The following is a 17358-nucleotide window of genomic DNA, read 5'->3' on the forward strand; positions in this document are numbered from 1 at the left end:
TTGTTTTGACTTCTCAGCCCTGCTGGTTTTCTGGTAGTCTTTGGCCTTGGCCGTTTCTCTTTAGGGTCTGTTGGATTTCATACCTGATCCTTCTGCCCCAAGGATTTGTATGACGAAAGCTGCGTGGGAAATGCATGTTTGTTCTCCTGAGCAAGAGACTGTGTTTTGGTTCTGCGGCAGGCTGCCTCCCACAGTCACATTCTTATCATGGGTGTATGAATGAAGTTGGAAAACACTATGAAACAATGTGAACACCCATTTACCTGCTCAATTTTCAGGGCTTTGGAATGTCTCCCCTAGGAGCTGCTTCTTAAGCAAAATGTAATATCTATTTAAGTATGTATCTCAAAATACGGTGTGTAAATGAAACAAATAATCATAAAACATTTTGTATTAAAGACTTGCCCTAAATTGGCTGAAGCTCCTGGTATGTATGAAGTTTAGTAGCAAAGGTGGGTTGGTTTCACCTTTATAAGTAGCCCCCCAACCCCCTGGCCTTAAATAACCATTTTCTAATCCAAAGGCCCTGTAGCACATTATGTTTTGTGGCCAGCCTGTGTAATCCTTCAGATGCTTTCTGAAACATTTAGCTAACCGCTGCCCTGTCATTTTCCTAGGAAACCATAATGTTCCCCGTAAAGGTCACTTCTGCTTGCTCCTTGCCTCCTGTTGGTTATTAATTTTATTAAATGCATGTTGCCCACAGCTTGTTCTTCAAATAAAATACCACTTTAAAAAGGTGCATTTAAAATAGAAGTGAAAGAAAGTTGCGCCTGTCACTTAGGGTGAACAATTGGCCTTGGATTCTGAAATGACTGGAGTGCATTAATACTAGCTGCTGGAGCAGCAGCAGCAGGCTTCTTCAAAATAACAAAGCTTTCTGGTTGTGGTGGTTGGTTTTTAATGGAAATAAAGCCTATCTATAGACACCTGTTGCACTGAAACCAGTGTTCGAAATTAGCCAGGCATCAGGCGCATTTAGCACCTGACTATTGGCCACTTGTGACCAAGTGAAGATGCCCAGGCACCAGGATGGCAGCTGACATCTCCACCATCAAGAGGTGCGTGCCTGGGGATTCTTGGATCGTGACTGTTTTCACACACTAATCCTGTAGAATTCTATCAGTTATATTTTAGCTGCACAATCAGTATGAATTTCAGGAACCTAAATGCAGCGAACAATGTTATACAGTAGTTAATTGTTGTAGCTTGTCATCACTTACCCCACCCCACTGCCCAGCTTACAGTTGTGAAGAGGGCACATGGGTAAGAGCACCAGAGATGCTAGTATGTGTTAGTTGCCCCACATTTCTTCAAAGCTTTGAATATATGCTGTTTGGACAGGTGTGTAGTACCATCTGTGGATCATTTTCAAAGAGTTATCCTTAATAATTGCTGATACAGTTTAAATGGTTTAATGAATAAAATTGCATTCTATAATGCTTTATCAATTTGCTCTCTCAAAACTGTCTACCACACGGCACGTAAATTTGCAACAGAAGTGAACATCCCTCCTTGGAGCATTGTATACAGATGACTGGCATCTTATGCTTTGGGATGAAACCACGTATAGTCAAAACAACCTTTTAAAAACTGGAAAATGGTGTGTAAAAAGCACAGTATAGCACTTACTGGTGTATGATGACTGTTTTTAAGCTCCCAAACTTATTGAAGAAAACCTGGTGCAGAAAGAGCTTTTAAGCTCTCTGCTGCTGTCTTTGCATTTAATTTGTGTGATTTCAACTAGCGACGCTTCAACTGCATAAAGTTGAAATCACATAGTCTTATCTGTGCACAAGCTGCAAGTCACCTCTATATCCTTGATATTTTACTCTTAAGGCAGGCATTTAAACTTAGGCATAGTAAATTTTGTTGACAGTTTTTGATGTATAAGAGGTGATCAGTTGTAATAAAAATCTTTACATGAGACCAGCTTGTGTGAATAATCTAGAAAGTGGCCTTTACTGTAGGACTGAACAAAGGATGTTAATGCAAGGTCAGAAAGAGCGATGAAGTGGGGAGAACAAAGACTCTTCCTTTGCTTCTTGTTCTTCAAATTGGAGATACTGAGTAGAAGTTCAAAGTTTGCAACCTTGAGTCGCTGAAGTTGAGCAGATAGGTGAATTCCAAAGTCAAGGTCCTCTGACACAGTTGTTTTAACTTCTTGCAAAAATGATTTGAAGGCAGTTAGTTAGATTTCTTAAATGTTTTAAACATTAAACCAGCTCTTCTGAGAAGCCCTTAAGTTGCTGGAAATACTATGCTGCAAATTCCTTTTATATCAATGTCACAAGGCTTTCTCTCTCTGGCTTTCTTGGTTTCCTGCCTTGGCAGTCATATTGGAGGCCTTGTTTGGTCACAGTAGCAGTCTTCCAAGTGGGACAAGTACCTGAACAATAAGTTGTGAGGAGTTTCTTGCATGTGAGCAATAGCCCACAAGGTAGTCCCAACAAAGGATGTGAAATGTTTGGTGACTCCGGTTGTTTTAGCATGGTTAGGGGAGCTACATTTGTGGTGAGGGTCAGAGCATGCTTCCATTTAGCTCATGAGACGTCCCTCCCTCTTCCCTAGGTTCAATTCCTGACATCTCCAAATAGGAGATTCCTGTCTGAAACCTTGAAGAGCTCCCCCCAATCAGTGTAGAGCAGACTTCCCTAACCTTGTGTCCTCTAGATGTCTTAGACTGAAAGTCCCAACTGCCCCAGTCAGCATGGTCAGTAATTAGGGGTGATGGGAATTGTAGGCCCAAACATCTTGAGGGCACCAGATTGGGGAAGCTTGATGGAGACAGTGTTCTAACTAGATAGATAGCTTCTTATTTTCCTATATAAGAGTGCATTCTTCCCCCTTTCTCCCACTTGGAAAAAAATGTGTGTGAAGTGTCTCTCCATGACCTAAATTGCTTTACAGACAATTTCATTAAATTGGCGCGGTTTGGGGGCACTTTATGTAATGACACAGTCTTCCATTAGCTTTTGGGGTTACAGGAAACCCTTCTGTTTCAGTACCTCTTGGGAAAAAGTGCTCATGTTGGTGCAAAGTTCTTGTTGAACTAGGTCTGGGGAGACCAAGCTAAGATCTCCACTTAACCCTGAGAGGGCCTTCTCAATGTTTGCTCCCAGACTTTGGAACTTCCTTTTTAGAGAAGGTAGACTGCCTCCCTCCTTGGTATCCTTCCGCTGGCAGGTGAAGACTGTCCCCCCCCCAATAATATTTATTCAAATTTTCAAAAAAAAAAAAAAATTCAAAAAGGAACACAGAATACAGAAACACAACATATCCAAAAGAAAAGTAAAATAAAGAGATAAAAAAGCAAAAAACAGCCAAAAAGAAAAAAATACAATAAAAAAACCAACCTTAATATAGTTCCCTTTCTTAACTTATTTCCTTGACCTCCTCACACCTCCCCTCTTTGTATTCTACTTCAAATAGATATTTCAGCAAATCCTTCATCCTTGTTTTTATCCTTATAACTTATCTTAATATACTGTAATTTTCCATTCTCTCTTTTACCAATTAGCCATCCACTTTTACTTTATTTAATCTTATTTCTCATTTAAAACTTATATATCTGAGAAGAGAAGAGAAGAGAAGACTGTTTTATTCTGATTGGCGTTTTGGAGCTGACTGATTTTTAAGGAAAGGACTCTCTGCTGTGCTTTTTTATTATTTGTATTTTAACAGATTTTTTTTTATACTGTTTTAACTCTAGTGGAGTTTACTGACTTCCTGATGATTCTGTTTATTGGATTCTCTTTTAGCTTTTTGTATTTTATCTGTGTTTTTTAAATTTATGTAAGCTTCCTTGAGACCCAGTCTGCGGAAAAGGTGAGATGATAATGATGATGATGATGGTATTCCTCTGTGGATCATCGTGAGCCAGTCACTATTTGTCAGCCTTTCCTACCTCACAGGGTTATTGTGTGGGAGTGAAGAGAGAATCATGTATGCTGCCTTGAGATCCTTGTGGAAAGGTTGAAATATACATGCATACATTCATAAGGACATATATGTTGCTTTGACTTTGCATCTGTGATGCCATATACCTGCCCTGTTCAGTAGATCTTAAGGGCATTTTAATCACAGTTTAGCACATGGTATAAGAACATCTGATGTCTGCAGCATTTGCAGAACTAGAAAGCTGTAGACAAGATCACTAGAGACTACTGGGAACCCTATATAACAACAGAATATTCTATATCTCTGTGTGTATTCATTAATAATTTCTCCTTGCTTAGAGATGCAAATGATGTAAGCCTTTCCCCCCCTACTCCTTTCCTTTGTCTTCCAGGGCTCCAGTGCGTCTGCTGTGGAGAAAGAGATTGGTGTAGAACAGATTCCTGGGGATGAAAATTACTTTGGCTTGGTTAATGTGAGTAGCTTTTCTGTGTCTGGTCTGGGTTTGTATTTAATAATACCTTCTTACTTCCACCTTTTGGATTCTAAAATGAAAAGTATTTGTTCCTGAGCAGCTTCAGTCTGTGGGTGCTGCTACTGATACAAAATTGAAAGAGGCTTAAATTAGCACCCTGTGATGGGCAAGCTCCATCTTTTTATCTATATTTATTTGATGAGCTTAAAAAAAAGCAAACTAAAGAGAGTTGGTTTTTAAATATCTGTTGCTTTCCTTTTGGGGCAAATGCTAAGTATTTACAAAGACATGCTAGAGTAGAGATTACATTTCAGCGAAACTTTTTACCGCTGATGTATTGTAATTATTATTTATTAAATTTATAGACCACCCTTCATCCAAAGATCACAGGGTGGTTCACCGCTTAAAAATACAAAATGAGAACACAAAATACACAATAAAACAAAAACAAAGCAAAACACCCCCCCCCAAATGGCTGTAGAATGTTGAATCAGTCAGAGGCCAGACTGAGCAGGATTTAACCACTCACCTGTCAGCTGTTAATTGGGGATTAAGTCCTGCTGGGAAAAGGCAACCACAACAATGCAAAATTCAGAACCACTCTCCTGCCCATCAGCTGATGTGATGTTATTTGATTGGCAGGTGGGCACGGTTGAGGAAATTGTCCAAATTGGACCTCTTATTGAGATAGTCTTGACCTATGGCTGCCTCCCAAGTAGTTTTATGTATTTAAACGTCTTTTTTCAACTGTTTAATATTTAATAATCTCTAAGTTGTATCCAAATGTATAAAACATAAAACAGTAAGACAGTATCAATAAAACAGATATGTGACATAGAAACCATTAAAGCAATATTGTACAGATAAAAACAGAATTTCAATAATAGCAGGATCTAACCTTATGGGTCAGTGGAAACCTGGGCAGAAGGCTACATCTTTGCAAGGAGTCAGAAGCAACTCATGGATGTTGTTTTGGCATGGGAGAGGAAAGAGCATTTCATGCAAGGATAACTTGATTGAGTATTCCCTCAAAGGCGCAGTGTAGACTTCAAAACTTTTGTTCAGTTGTCATGTCAAATTGATGAAACTGGTGGCATGTTTTGTGACAACAATTTCAGGTGTGAAACAACTTTACAAGCTGGCTTGTCCTCCCTCGGGGTAGACAACAGCCATTCTAGAACTTTGACATTGGGGGAGATGGAAGGCAAGCTTTGGCTACAATACAAATAGCAGGATAGCAGGAAGAGGATCCCCAAAAATGCTTCTTACCACCCGCAGTATTCACATGGAGAAATGTTTGACATAATATTTCCTGCAGTGGTTTTTTGCTCCTCCTCCTGCCTTTTTTGGTCAGAAGGAGCTGCTTCTTCAGTCCTACTGTTTTATTATCCTTACAGGTCCTCCGTCATGTTTTGTAATGATTTGAAAGGCAGCATTACTTCCTGGAAGTGTGCCAAGTTTTAAAGGCTGCATTTCGCTCTACGCGGGGCTGCCCTTGAAGCTGTCCCAGAAACTCCAGCGGGTGCAGAATGCTGCAGTGAGGCTCCTCACGGGGTCTCTGCCATGGCAGCATATTCACCCAGTGCTTTTCCAGCTGCACTGGCTCCCGGTGGAGTACAGGGTCAGATTTAAGGTGCTGCTTTTGACCTTTAAAGCCCTTCACGGCCTAGGACCCTTGTACCTACGGGACCGCCTCTCCCGGTATGCCCCACGGAGAGCCTCAAGGTCCATAAATAGCAACACCCTAGAGGTCCCGGGCCCCAAGGAAGTTAGATTGGCTTCAACGAGAGCCAGGGCCTGGTGGAACACTCTGCCTCATGAGACCAGGGCCCTGCAGGATCTGATTTCTTTCTGCAGGGCCTGTAAGACAGAGTTGTTCCGCCTGGACTTTGGCTTGGAGCCAATTTGATTCTCTCCCTCCCTCTCTTTCTTTTTTCTTTTCCTTCTCCTTCTGCGATGAGGCTACATTTTAATATTTTAATGTTCCATTATTTTAATGTTGCATTTTATTTTTGTTTTAAAGTTGCAATCATTCATCTTGTTTTTATTATTGCTTGTAAGCCGCTCTGAGCCCGGCCTTGGCTGGGTAGGGTGGGGTATAAATAAAAAAATATTATTATTATTATTATTATTATTATTATTATTATTATTTCCACTTGTTATCTTCGTAGACGCATATGGGATGGCTGCGAGAGCCCATCACCGTGACGACTTGCTTCCTTTACAGCCAGGTTTTAAGCTCCAGGGCTAAAGCCTTCTTGCAGGTCTCTCAAGTGCTTTAGAGCAAGCTGAGGTTTTTGTCTGCTTCTTTGTTGCCTGTTTGGCTGCTTCTAAGATGTGACATGGGAGATATCATCATGAATCTGCAGGATTTAAGCAAATGCTAAACACTCAACTTTGAAGCAGGTGCAGAGCACTCCAGTTTTGATCAGTGCATTAGTATTAGAGGAGGTATTTAACCTTTTCCGACTTTGATGTTATCCTATTTAAATTGCCTCTCTGAAGCTGTGAGCCCTGTAGCAGAGAAATAAAGAGGTAAGACATATAATAGAATCATAGAACTGTAGATTTAGAAGCAATGTTCGAAACTCCTATTGTTCTAGGCGCATTTTGTGACAGGGAATTTCATTAGTGTGAGCAGTTTCTGAGCTCTGGGCACAATACTGCGCCTAAGATTTCAGATTAAAATTGCAGAGTGGAAGGAAAGGAGAACCTTTTTCTGCCTCCCCACTTCCAGCTACTTTCTGAAGACTGGAGAAGAGACCCCCTTAAGAATATTAGGAGGTGGGCAGGGGAAGGACTAGACCATGTGAAAAATTAACATAATATTTTAGCTGCAGTTCGTTCATTTTAAGCTTTGTTTCCTTGTTATAAAAAAGCACACCTAGACATTCCATTGTTGTGCCCATAACCTACGTTTAAGGTGCCATTTAGGTCCTAGCTTTCATATCTCAGTTTCTACCACTGGTTGGAAGGGATCCTGAGGATCATTCAATCCATGTACCTGTGTATTTTCTCCTTTTGGGTAGGAGGTCGGTTTTGTGCTAGATAGGCTTCTGGTCTGATCTAGCAGGCAGGAGGTGATCCACACTGCTCCAGGCAATTTATCTGTGTCTAGGTTTCAAGACTGAAACTCATTCAACAATACATGACTAGGCAATGCTCTGAGCACATTCATTGGCAACTCTGCAAACAGTGGTATCCAAGTCACTGTGGATGTGAATGATTCTGACTTCAAATTGCCTAACAAATAAGCAATAATGGACCTCTATGGAATTTTCAACACCCACTTGCGGGCTGCCTTTTGGAAACACCTGTTGAGAAGGTATGGTCATATGGATCACATCTTGCCAGATCAAAAGAACTGCTCTCGCTGCAGGCCCATTTCTAAACTCATTCTAATGTACTGCTTCTACTTTTGTAAGTCCCTAAATATGTTGAAAAGGGATGCGGGTGGCGCTGTGGGTTAAACCACAAAACCTAGGACTTGCCGATCAGAAGGTCGGTGGTTCGAATCCCCACGACGGGGTGAGCTCCTGTTGCTCGGTCCCTGCTCCTGCCAACCTAGCAGTTCAAAAGCATGCCACAGTGCAAGTAGATAAATAGGGACCGCTCCGGCGGGAAGGTAAACGGTGTTTCCGTGCGCTACTCTGGTTCGTAAGGAGCGGCTTAGTCATGCTGGCCACATCACCCGGAAGCTGTACGCCGGCTCCCTCGGCCAATAAAGCGAGATGAGCGCCGCAACCCCAGAGTCGGCCACGACTGGACCTAATGTGTTGAAACTAGTGTACATACATCTAGGCAGGTTCTCTTGCATGAACCTGCCTAGATATATTATGCCTAGAATGAATGAATATATATCTCTATATCTATATCTATATCTATATCTATATCTATATCTATATCTATATCTATATCTATATCTATATCTATCTATATCTATATCTATACCTATACCTATACCTATATCTATATCTAGATACCGTACAATGGTACCTTGGGTTACATACGCTTCAGGTTACATACGTTTCAGGTTACAGATTCTGCTAATCCAGAAATAGTGCTTCAGGTTAAGAACTTTGCTTCAGGATGAGAACAGAAATCGTGCTCCGGCGGCGCGGCAGCAGCAAGAGGCCCCATTAGCTAAAGTGGTGCTTCAGGTTAAGAACAGTTTCAGGTTAAGAACAGTTTCAGGTTAAGAACAGTTTCAGTTTCAGGTTAAGTACGGACCTCTGGCATGAATTAAGTACTTAACCTGAGGTACCACTGTACTTTTCCGTGTATGATGAGTTTTTTTACTCAAAATTAATGTTAAAAATGGGGGGTCGTCTTATACATGGATAGTACGGGGGGGGGCGGTGGATTAGTTGCAGCCGCGAGCAGGAGTTTGTTAGCGGCGATTGGGTGGGTGAATGGTGTCTGCTGCAAGGGCTGCTTTGGATTAGCTGTTGCTGTGTAAATTGGATGGGTTATGTTTGTTTGCATCAAGGGCTGCTGTGGATTGGCTACCGCTGTGGCAAGTGGGTGTGCGGTTGCTGGCTTCTGGTGGCGAGCCGGCATACACTTTGAGTGCTCTGTGGCTCATGCGATTGGTAGTGTTTGTCAGTTGGGTGAGTGATTATCGGCATATCCCCCCCCCACCTCAATAACTTCATCCCCAAAAGAAGCTCAACAACTCTGAGACATCTCCCCCCATTTTCTTAAATTGTAGTCCCCCAAAATAGTCTTATACACAGGGTCTTATACACACACCTACGTATTATTATCACCCTTGGTGTTGACCTTCAGAGTTGAACCATGACAGGGCCTTATGAGTTGTGATTCCCCAGTCTTGGAATCAGGAAGGCTTGCCTGGCAACAGGACTGATGTCTTTTCTGCGTCAAGTGAAAACCTGTTTATGACCTTTTAGATATTTATGTTCTTTAGTTTGCTTGATGCTATAGAACATTAGGTGCTGTACTTTTATTGTTGTCTTTGTGTGCTTTTGAATTACTGCTCGCTGTTTGGAAAGCCTTCAGACGTGAAAAACAAGAAAAGAAAGTTTCTAAATAAGTTAACTAGCCTGCAAACACTTTTAATGGCGTTAAAATATTTGTATTACACGTTAATATTTGTATTACACTGACAGTCTGAAAGAACCAGCTCCTTATTTTTGTCAATTTACAAAAACTTATTCATTGCTAGAAATGACTGGGCAAGTGTAGATTTTTCCCCCCTCTCCCCAAGTTTGAGGGGCTTTATTGGACCTGTGCACTCTATGTATGGGCCCTGTACAAATGTCTAGTGTTCGGCAGGGTAGATATGTTGGCCTAGCACTGGGTAGCATGAATCTTCCATTGGGGCTGCATGCTTTTATATCTCTAGGACTCTTATTGGAAGGTGAAAACTCAGATGCCACAACTAGAAAATCATGCACCAGCAAGATCACTCCAGGGAGAAATAAATAATTAAATAAATGAAATACATTTTGCACACATTATTTGGCTGCATGATCTAGTAAGTTAGAGTTTTTCATTTGCAAGTGCAGAAATGCTGCAGTTTTCACTTTTTTCCAGGGTGCCCTAATTATAAAACAACAGATTGGTAGGGAAGCAGTAACAGGATTCACAGAGCACCATAGGCATAGCCAGGATTTTTGTTAGGAAGGAGCAGGACTTTTGTCAGGGTGGGGGCAAAACCAACGTGATTGGTCAGTTAAGTATTTCTATTTTCACTTGATTGGGGGGGGGGCGCTCAACTGCCCGCCCCGCTTGGCTATGTCCATTCAGAGCACTTATTACCAGCAGGGACAATGGAGGGGAGTTTCGGTGGTATGTTGTTGTTTTTACATATCACCTTTCTTCCAAGGCAACTAAGGCAGTTCACAATATTAAAACACTAAAACAAATACATGATATAAAACAAAGACCCACAGAGGCTCTCACGCCAACTGGGAGCTGGTGATATGTGTACTCCCTGACCACAGGCTGATATGTGTGCTCCTTGGCCTGTGGTCCTTCATTTCTGTTAGAGCATGCAGGTCTTCAGCAGCCGTAGGGTAGGAACTGCCACAACATTTCTCTAAGGCAGCTGATGGTTCTGTGATGAGCTATTGGTCTTGGACCTTTTCTTTTGCAGGGATGGTGGCAAACATTATTTTTCCACCACTGTTGTGACCTTGGAGTGTTGTCCAGTGGGGTTTTTCCAGTTGGGGCCTCCTTCAGCTTGGCCCAGCAGATGATGTGAAGGAACCATCATGCTGTGACATGTTTGGCAGTGTCTTTGGGGGAGGGATGAAAGTGCCGTATGCAGAGTTCTTACAACTAGCAGGCTGACTTCTGTTGATGTAGAAAGGGATCTAATTCTTCAGTGGCTTGAGGGTCAAGCACTCCAGGATGCATCCTTCCTTGCTAGATTCTGTATCTCATCAGCCCCTATCCTCCTTTTTTCCATGAAATGAGACAGCCTTCAAATGTGACAGATGCAAAACAGCTGCTTCTAGCTATCTCCGGCACATTGCCAATATATCCTTGTAAACAGGAAATGTGAACTGGATGTCTCATTTTGCCCCCAAAGGCATCTTTCCCTGTCAAACACCAGCAACTTTGAATTGTTTCCCACCCACCTATCCCCTCTATAAGCTGGCCCAGAGGGAAAACCTCAGCCTGCTTGATTATTTGGAGCAATCATATCAGCTTCATGTTTCGGGGTGAGAGGTGGGTATTCTCAGCGGTACCACTGTGTGTCAGAAACCACAATCTTTGCCCTCCCCACAAGCCAGCTAGCTGCTTACTAGTCTTAACCCACGGCAAAAGCATTGCGTCTGCTCCCTCTTGAGCGGCATCTAGCAGGACAATTGTTTTTTCCCCTTCTCTGCCAAACCACATCACAAGGCTTTACAAGGGGCGGGGGGGAGTTGTCTTCACCCAAGCCTCTACAAGTTACGCTAGAATTCCTCGTTTTAAATCTTATAAGTGTATCAGGTTGAGGAAGGCTGACCAAAACGGGAAACACAACTTGTTTAACAGAGCTAGCAATTTTAAATGTTGCACCAATGACTTTGTTTCCACAGTATGTGCTATTTATTTCTGAGTTCTCCTCCTCCTCTGAGAGTGTGCATATGAGACTGAATTATACAGTCAAGCCATAAGTCCATTTAGCCAGCAGTTGCTTCTACACTGGCTAGCAGGGCTCTCTTTTTTCCCTGCCCCTTCAGCGGATTTGACTAGTTGACCTTGGGTTCCCATCCAGTTCTGTGATTCTGTTATTCTACCTCCTTCAGCTGGTGGGAGAGAAGAGATTGTGACTTGTGACTTTCTGCCCACAAACCAGGTGCTTTGCCACAATCTGTGCAATCAGGTTAGCCTTTCCGATGCTAGCAAAAATGTTTATTCCCCACTTGCTCAGCTGTTATGGAACTATTTTCAAGATCACAGGATATCTAATTTTAGACCGGAGCCAAAAGTTCTCTTGAGAATTCTTGGTTTGAAATTGTGGAGGGGGTTGAAGCTACACACACAGCTGCACCCTTTACCTTTTCTATTGTTGCTGGTTTCATTATGGGAGCTACTACCCACACTTAACCCCCCCATTCCCCCCCCCTTGGAATATTGTTGCGCAATCATGTTGCATTGTTACAAGGGGCATTCAGGGAGGGGAATAATAGGTAGCAAGAACATTTGCTGCCAAAACAAAGCTGCCTCCCCCCCCCCAAATCCCCCTCCTGTTTTTCGAAATATATATTTTATTGAATTTTAGTAATGAATCGGTTTTGGGGGGTGGGGATAAAGAAAAACTGTTTTTTAAAAGTAAGTTGTCACAATTTCCAGGAAAAAAATTATAGGATACAGTTATGTGATTTACTAAGTGAGTACCAAGAGGAGGAGGACACGTAGTCTGTCATTGCTAAGGGATCCATGGCCTAAATAAAAAAATAACATGTTATACCTGAGGATAACATTTTTTTATTTCTAAAAACGAAGATTGAATGAATGAATAAACTTTATTACAGTCACAGGTCAGTATAAGAGAAACATATGAATAAAATAGTTGATGAATAAGGATTGTTAATTAAAACAGATACGAACTAAAAGACACACAGTTAAAACACCTATAAGGGGTAGAGCTTAGGGGAATATTGGTCTTGCAATATGGGCCTTCAGTTTAGGACTGGTTTCTAGCACAAACCATCCTTGGGCGAATATCCATCATGGCAGCGCAAAATCTAGCAACTGAGTATGTAACATCTGGGTTTTCATCCTGGAGTAGTAGGGAGATGTTGAGTTGTTCTGTGCATTCTGGGAATTTGTGCAGGATAGGCAGGATAAACCTGGCTCGTATGTCTACATAGTACTGGCAATGGAAAAGGGCATGTTCTGTTGTTTCCTGCTGCCCGGAGCCCCATGGGCATTTCCTCTCCTCATATGGTGTCTTCCTATAACGTCCTTCCTGAATGGCTGAGGGGAGGGCCTGACAACAAGACAGAGTGAAAACCCTTCACTGTTTTGAGATTTCAAGGTTGGTTATATACAGTGGACGCGCAGGTTGCGATTCTGCGCATGCGCAACCGCCGAAACTCGGAAGTAACCCATTCTGGTACTTCTGGGTTTTGGCGGTCCGCAACCCGAAAAAACGCAGCCTGAAGCAGCTGTAACCCGAGGTATGACTGTATGGCATTTGGGAGGTGAGGTATCTTCTGGTTTCACTAATTAGAAATTTTGGGGAGCTGGCTAGGCCAGCTTGGCGTTCTGTGTCTTCCACATGCTGTTTAATGTTTCTTTTAGGTTGTTCATGCCCCATGTCAAGTAAAATCTCTGTGTTGAAGCCTAGAGTAGTTATTATATTTTTCACAGCTCGTTTCCATGTTGGTTGGAAATCATCCTTAATAGTCAGGGGAGCAAGGCCGCTCAGGAAGAAATATAGTCTCAACCAGTAATTAAGAGTGGCAAGCCACACTCTTGCCTCAATTCTTATGGATCCAGTTTCAAGACGTATGGTAGCACTGGAGACATGTTTAGGCACTTGTAGAGCACCATATAACAGCTGTGCAATTAATTTAGCCTCAAACAATTTGAGGGCTGCAGGTATATCGTGTCCACCTGAGGTACCTGAGGATAGCATTTGTGCTTCTGTGGGCATTCCCTGCAATATAGTCACCGTGGGCTTTTCTGCTTCCCGATGAATGTGGGGCTAGACCCAGGTATTTGAAGCAGGTGACCTGCTCGATCTTGTGCCCATTGATGAACCATGCAGTGGTTTGGGCCTCTTGGCAAAAACCACAATTTTGGTTTTCTGGTAATTGAGCTCCAATAGGCCCTCCTTGCAATCAATCAATCAAACCTTTATTGCATTAGCATACAGCCATAGCAGGATAAAAAAAATAAAATAAAAAATAAAAATAAAAATGCTAGAGACAAACAACCAAACAAAATTCAAAGCGATATTACTGTGAATGTATATAAAGCATATAATGGCCCCAAAATAGGCTCGGGACATTAGGTTAAAAAGGTAATAAAAGAATTAAGACAGGTCCAGGTCTAGGACACACTACCCCGTCAGAGTAGCCCTGAGTTTCAAGGCCTGCACTATAAAGATTGCCACCCCACGTATAACTTGGGGATTTGCGTCCACAAGAAGTGATTTCAAACAGTCTTCCTTAGATGTGATGGTGGACGGGATCAAGAGGAGGAGCTTAGTTCTTATTAGCTCATAAATAGGGCAGTAGAAAAAGAAATGTATGAAGTCCTCTACTTCATTCATTGTGCATGGACATGGACGCTGAGTAATAGGGGTCTTAGAGTAAATCCCCTGCAGGAAGGCCGTGGGTATAGAATGGAAACGGGCCATGGTAAACGCTCATCTCAAATTGGGCTCCGTCAGGTCTATCAAGTAGTTGGCAAGTGATCTTACCACTTTCACTTTAGGGAGCCACATGGAGAGGCGAGCTGTGGTGGACTGTGCCCGGTCCATGGCCTCGTTTCTAGTAAGAATCCAGGCCTGGATTTTATGTTGATCCCAAGCTGACAGCATGTCCAGATCTGGGAGGAAGTAGCATGCAGTAATAGTCTCCATGGCCTTGGACCATTTATTGCTGTGAGAACAAGTTAAAAAGGCTTGCCTGGCTAAAAGGGAACCTGGGGCTTTGATTAATTTACAATAAAAACTAATAATTCTAATGTGGGCTCTCGCAACAATGGAGGGGAGGCCCAGTTCTGTTCTTAACTGTGCAGCAACCGAGCCCTTGGGGAGACCCAGTACCTTTCGTGCAAAGGAGTTTTATAGAATCTCGAGCCGTTGTAGTGTTTTTAAATTCCACCCCCAGATTTCAACCCCATACAGTAGCATCGGGAGGACTTTGCTGATAAATGCTTTTCTGATTGGTGGAACCAACTGGCCGCCTTTTGCATAGAAGAATTTCTCCAAAGCTTTGATGGTTCTACGGGCAGCCAGGATGGACATATTTAGGTGAGCTGACCAGCTAAGCCCATACTGAAAAGTGATACCCAAATACTTGAATGCTGAACAATATTCAATAGAGTGGCCCTCAAAATTCCAGAATGGCTTCCGAGTTTTCGTGCCAAAAGTAAGAATTTTGGTTTTGGCGAAATTGATTTTGAGGGAGTTGGTATCACAATATGTCATGAGCCCTCTGAGCATGTTGTTTAAGCCCTGCTTGGTTAAAGACAGTATCACCATGTCGTCCGCGTAGAGTAATATGGGGATCTTGAGCTGTTGTAAAGAGGGGGCAGATTGGTTTAGGGCCTTCATGGTTGTAACGATGTCATTGATGTAGAAATTAAATAGAAAAGGGGCCAAGAGGCAGCCCTGTTTGACCCCTTTATTCAGAGGGAAAGAATCAGAAAGGGCTCCCAGAGGGCCAAATTTTACTCTGGCCGATATATCATTGTGAATTTCCATAAGAAGGTGGAGGAGCCTCTTATCTATGTTGGTGTAACTAAGCTTCTGCCATAGCCTATCTCTAGGGATGGAGTCGAAAGCGGAGGTCAGGTCCACAAAAGCCGCGTGTAGTTTGCAGTTGAACCTGTTTAGGTATTTATCAATCAGGGTAAATAGAACAAGACATTGGCCAGATGTACTATGACCTTTACGGAAGCCAGCCTGTTCCGGGTGGAATAGCTTTGTTTCTTCTGCCCACTCGATTAATTTCTCTAGCAAGAATCTAGAATAAACCTTGTATGAGATATCCAGCAGGCTGATAGGTCGATAGTTACGCGGATCTTGTGGGTCCCCTTTTTTATGTATTGGGATGACTATGCTCTGTTTCCAGTTAGATGGGATCTTAAGAGTAGCATTAATAGTGGTAAAGAGAGATGCTAAAATAGGGGCCCACCACGTCTGGTTCGATAGAAATACCTCCGGTGGTATCATATCCTCCCCCGGGGATTTATCCCCTGAAAGCATGCTGATTAGTTGTAAACATCTCTCTGGGGAAACTGGTTCCCAGGTGGGCAAGGCAGATGCTGGTAGAATAGAGACTACGTTTACTACTGGATCTGGGGCAGAATACAGCTGAGCAAAGTGAGAGTGCCAACTGGCTGCTGTGATGTTATTAACGATGAATGAGTGGGGTCTTAAACCTGCATTAATTAAGTTCCAGAATTTCTTGTCGTCACGGGTTTTAATGGCCACTGACAGCGCCGTCCAGCGTTCTTTCGCAAAGAGCAATTTCTTATGTTGAAGCAGCTTCTTGTAGTATGAACGGAATTGGGCTACCTCCCTGATTTTGCTCTGGGTGCTGTCTGATTTCAAATCAGACTGAAGAGATCTAAGCCAACTTCTGCACTGTTTGCATTCTTGGTCGAACCAAGTTTGATTCTTCCAGGTTGGAATCGCATGGGGAGGTTTCGTGAGAGAAGGAAGCAAGTAGGCTAGAATTTGCTGAAAAGTTGAGAAATGATTCACATTCATTGTTAACAGCTGAGCTTTCAAGGCTAGGATCTCAGGGGAATTTAGGAGGACTTTTATGTCTTGCTCCAGATAGGTATCCCACTTCTTACGTCCGGGGGCTAAGATCAGTGGGTCCTGAAGGTGGAGTGAGCTGGGAAGCCCCAGCTGTGTGTGGAGGAAGGAGATGGCGATTGGGAGGTGGTCACTTTCGGTTCTATTAAACACATTGAAACAATATGCCTTATCATTAAGTGCCGAGGAGGACCAGATGTAGTCTATAACGCTTGCCCCTCTCGATCCTAGAAAAGTATAGAATCTCCCGGACCAGTCTTTGGGTGTGCCATGCAAGCTGCGGAGCCCGCAGTTTATGGTAAACTCCAGTAGTATGATGCCAGCCCTATTGATGGTCTTATCATGTGAATTCCACGTAGGAAACCACTCCTCTTCAATGAATAATTGCGACTTATGGGTGAATGAGCTTATATCTGCTCCGATTCTGGCATTAAAGTCCCCCATTATAAGGATCTCTGACTTTGGAAATTCAGCCATGGATTTATCGAGGATAAATCTTAAATCCTCCCAAAGCTGATTTGAATGAGAATGGGAGGAGGTAGATGGATTGTACAAGTTTACACATATGAAGTCCCCAACCGGGCTGTTAGTGATGTGTAAAGTTTGTATGGAATTACTCTCTGACCAAAAGAGAGGAGAGATATTAAGTTGAAGGCCCTGCGCAACAAATGTTACCAGGCCACCACTAGGGCGCCCATACAAATGTGTTTTGGTCGCAGGAATCACAAAGGCGTCATAGCCCAGTAGGGATGGGGGAGGTGACGATTCTAGGCACCAGGTCTCTTGTATACCCATAATCTGGAATTTCGCTAAAAACTCTTTCATATTCCCACCATCCTGTTTGGACGACCATCCCGCCACATTCCAGGATAGCACATTAAAGCAGTTTAAAGAGGGACTATATGCTAGTCAATTACTCTGGTTACTGGTGGGAGAGGCATTGCCGAGGGTCTGAGACGGCACCAGGCGTGATATTGCCGAAGGTATCGAAGGGGTGGTAATTTGATTGATGTGGCCAGCAGGGTCT

The 17358-nt window shown here is 42.8% G+C and overlaps 1 protein-coding gene across 4 annotated transcripts in view; it reads left to right on the forward strand.

Moving 5' to 3' along the window:
* Positions 1-17358, forward strand: part of LOC309333537 (ubiquitin carboxyl-terminal hydrolase 12-A-like) — a 54667-nt gene that overhangs the window by 11949 nt on the left and 25360 nt on the right. For 2 of the 4 annotated variants that reach the window (XM_081847206.1, XM_081847207.1), the window contains exon 2: positions 4292-4372. In XM_081847206.1, coding sequence (XP_081703332.1) covers positions 4292-4372 — 81 coding nt within the window. The other 2 variants (XM_081847209.1, XM_081847208.1) reach the window with 2 other exon arrangements.

The sequence above is a fragment of the Podarcis erhardii genome (genome assembly GCF_964252035.2).
Source record: "Podarcis erhardii genome assembly, chromosome: Z".
In the NCBI taxonomy this organism is placed as follows: Eukaryota; Metazoa; Chordata; class Lepidosauria; order Squamata; family Lacertidae; genus Podarcis; species Podarcis erhardii.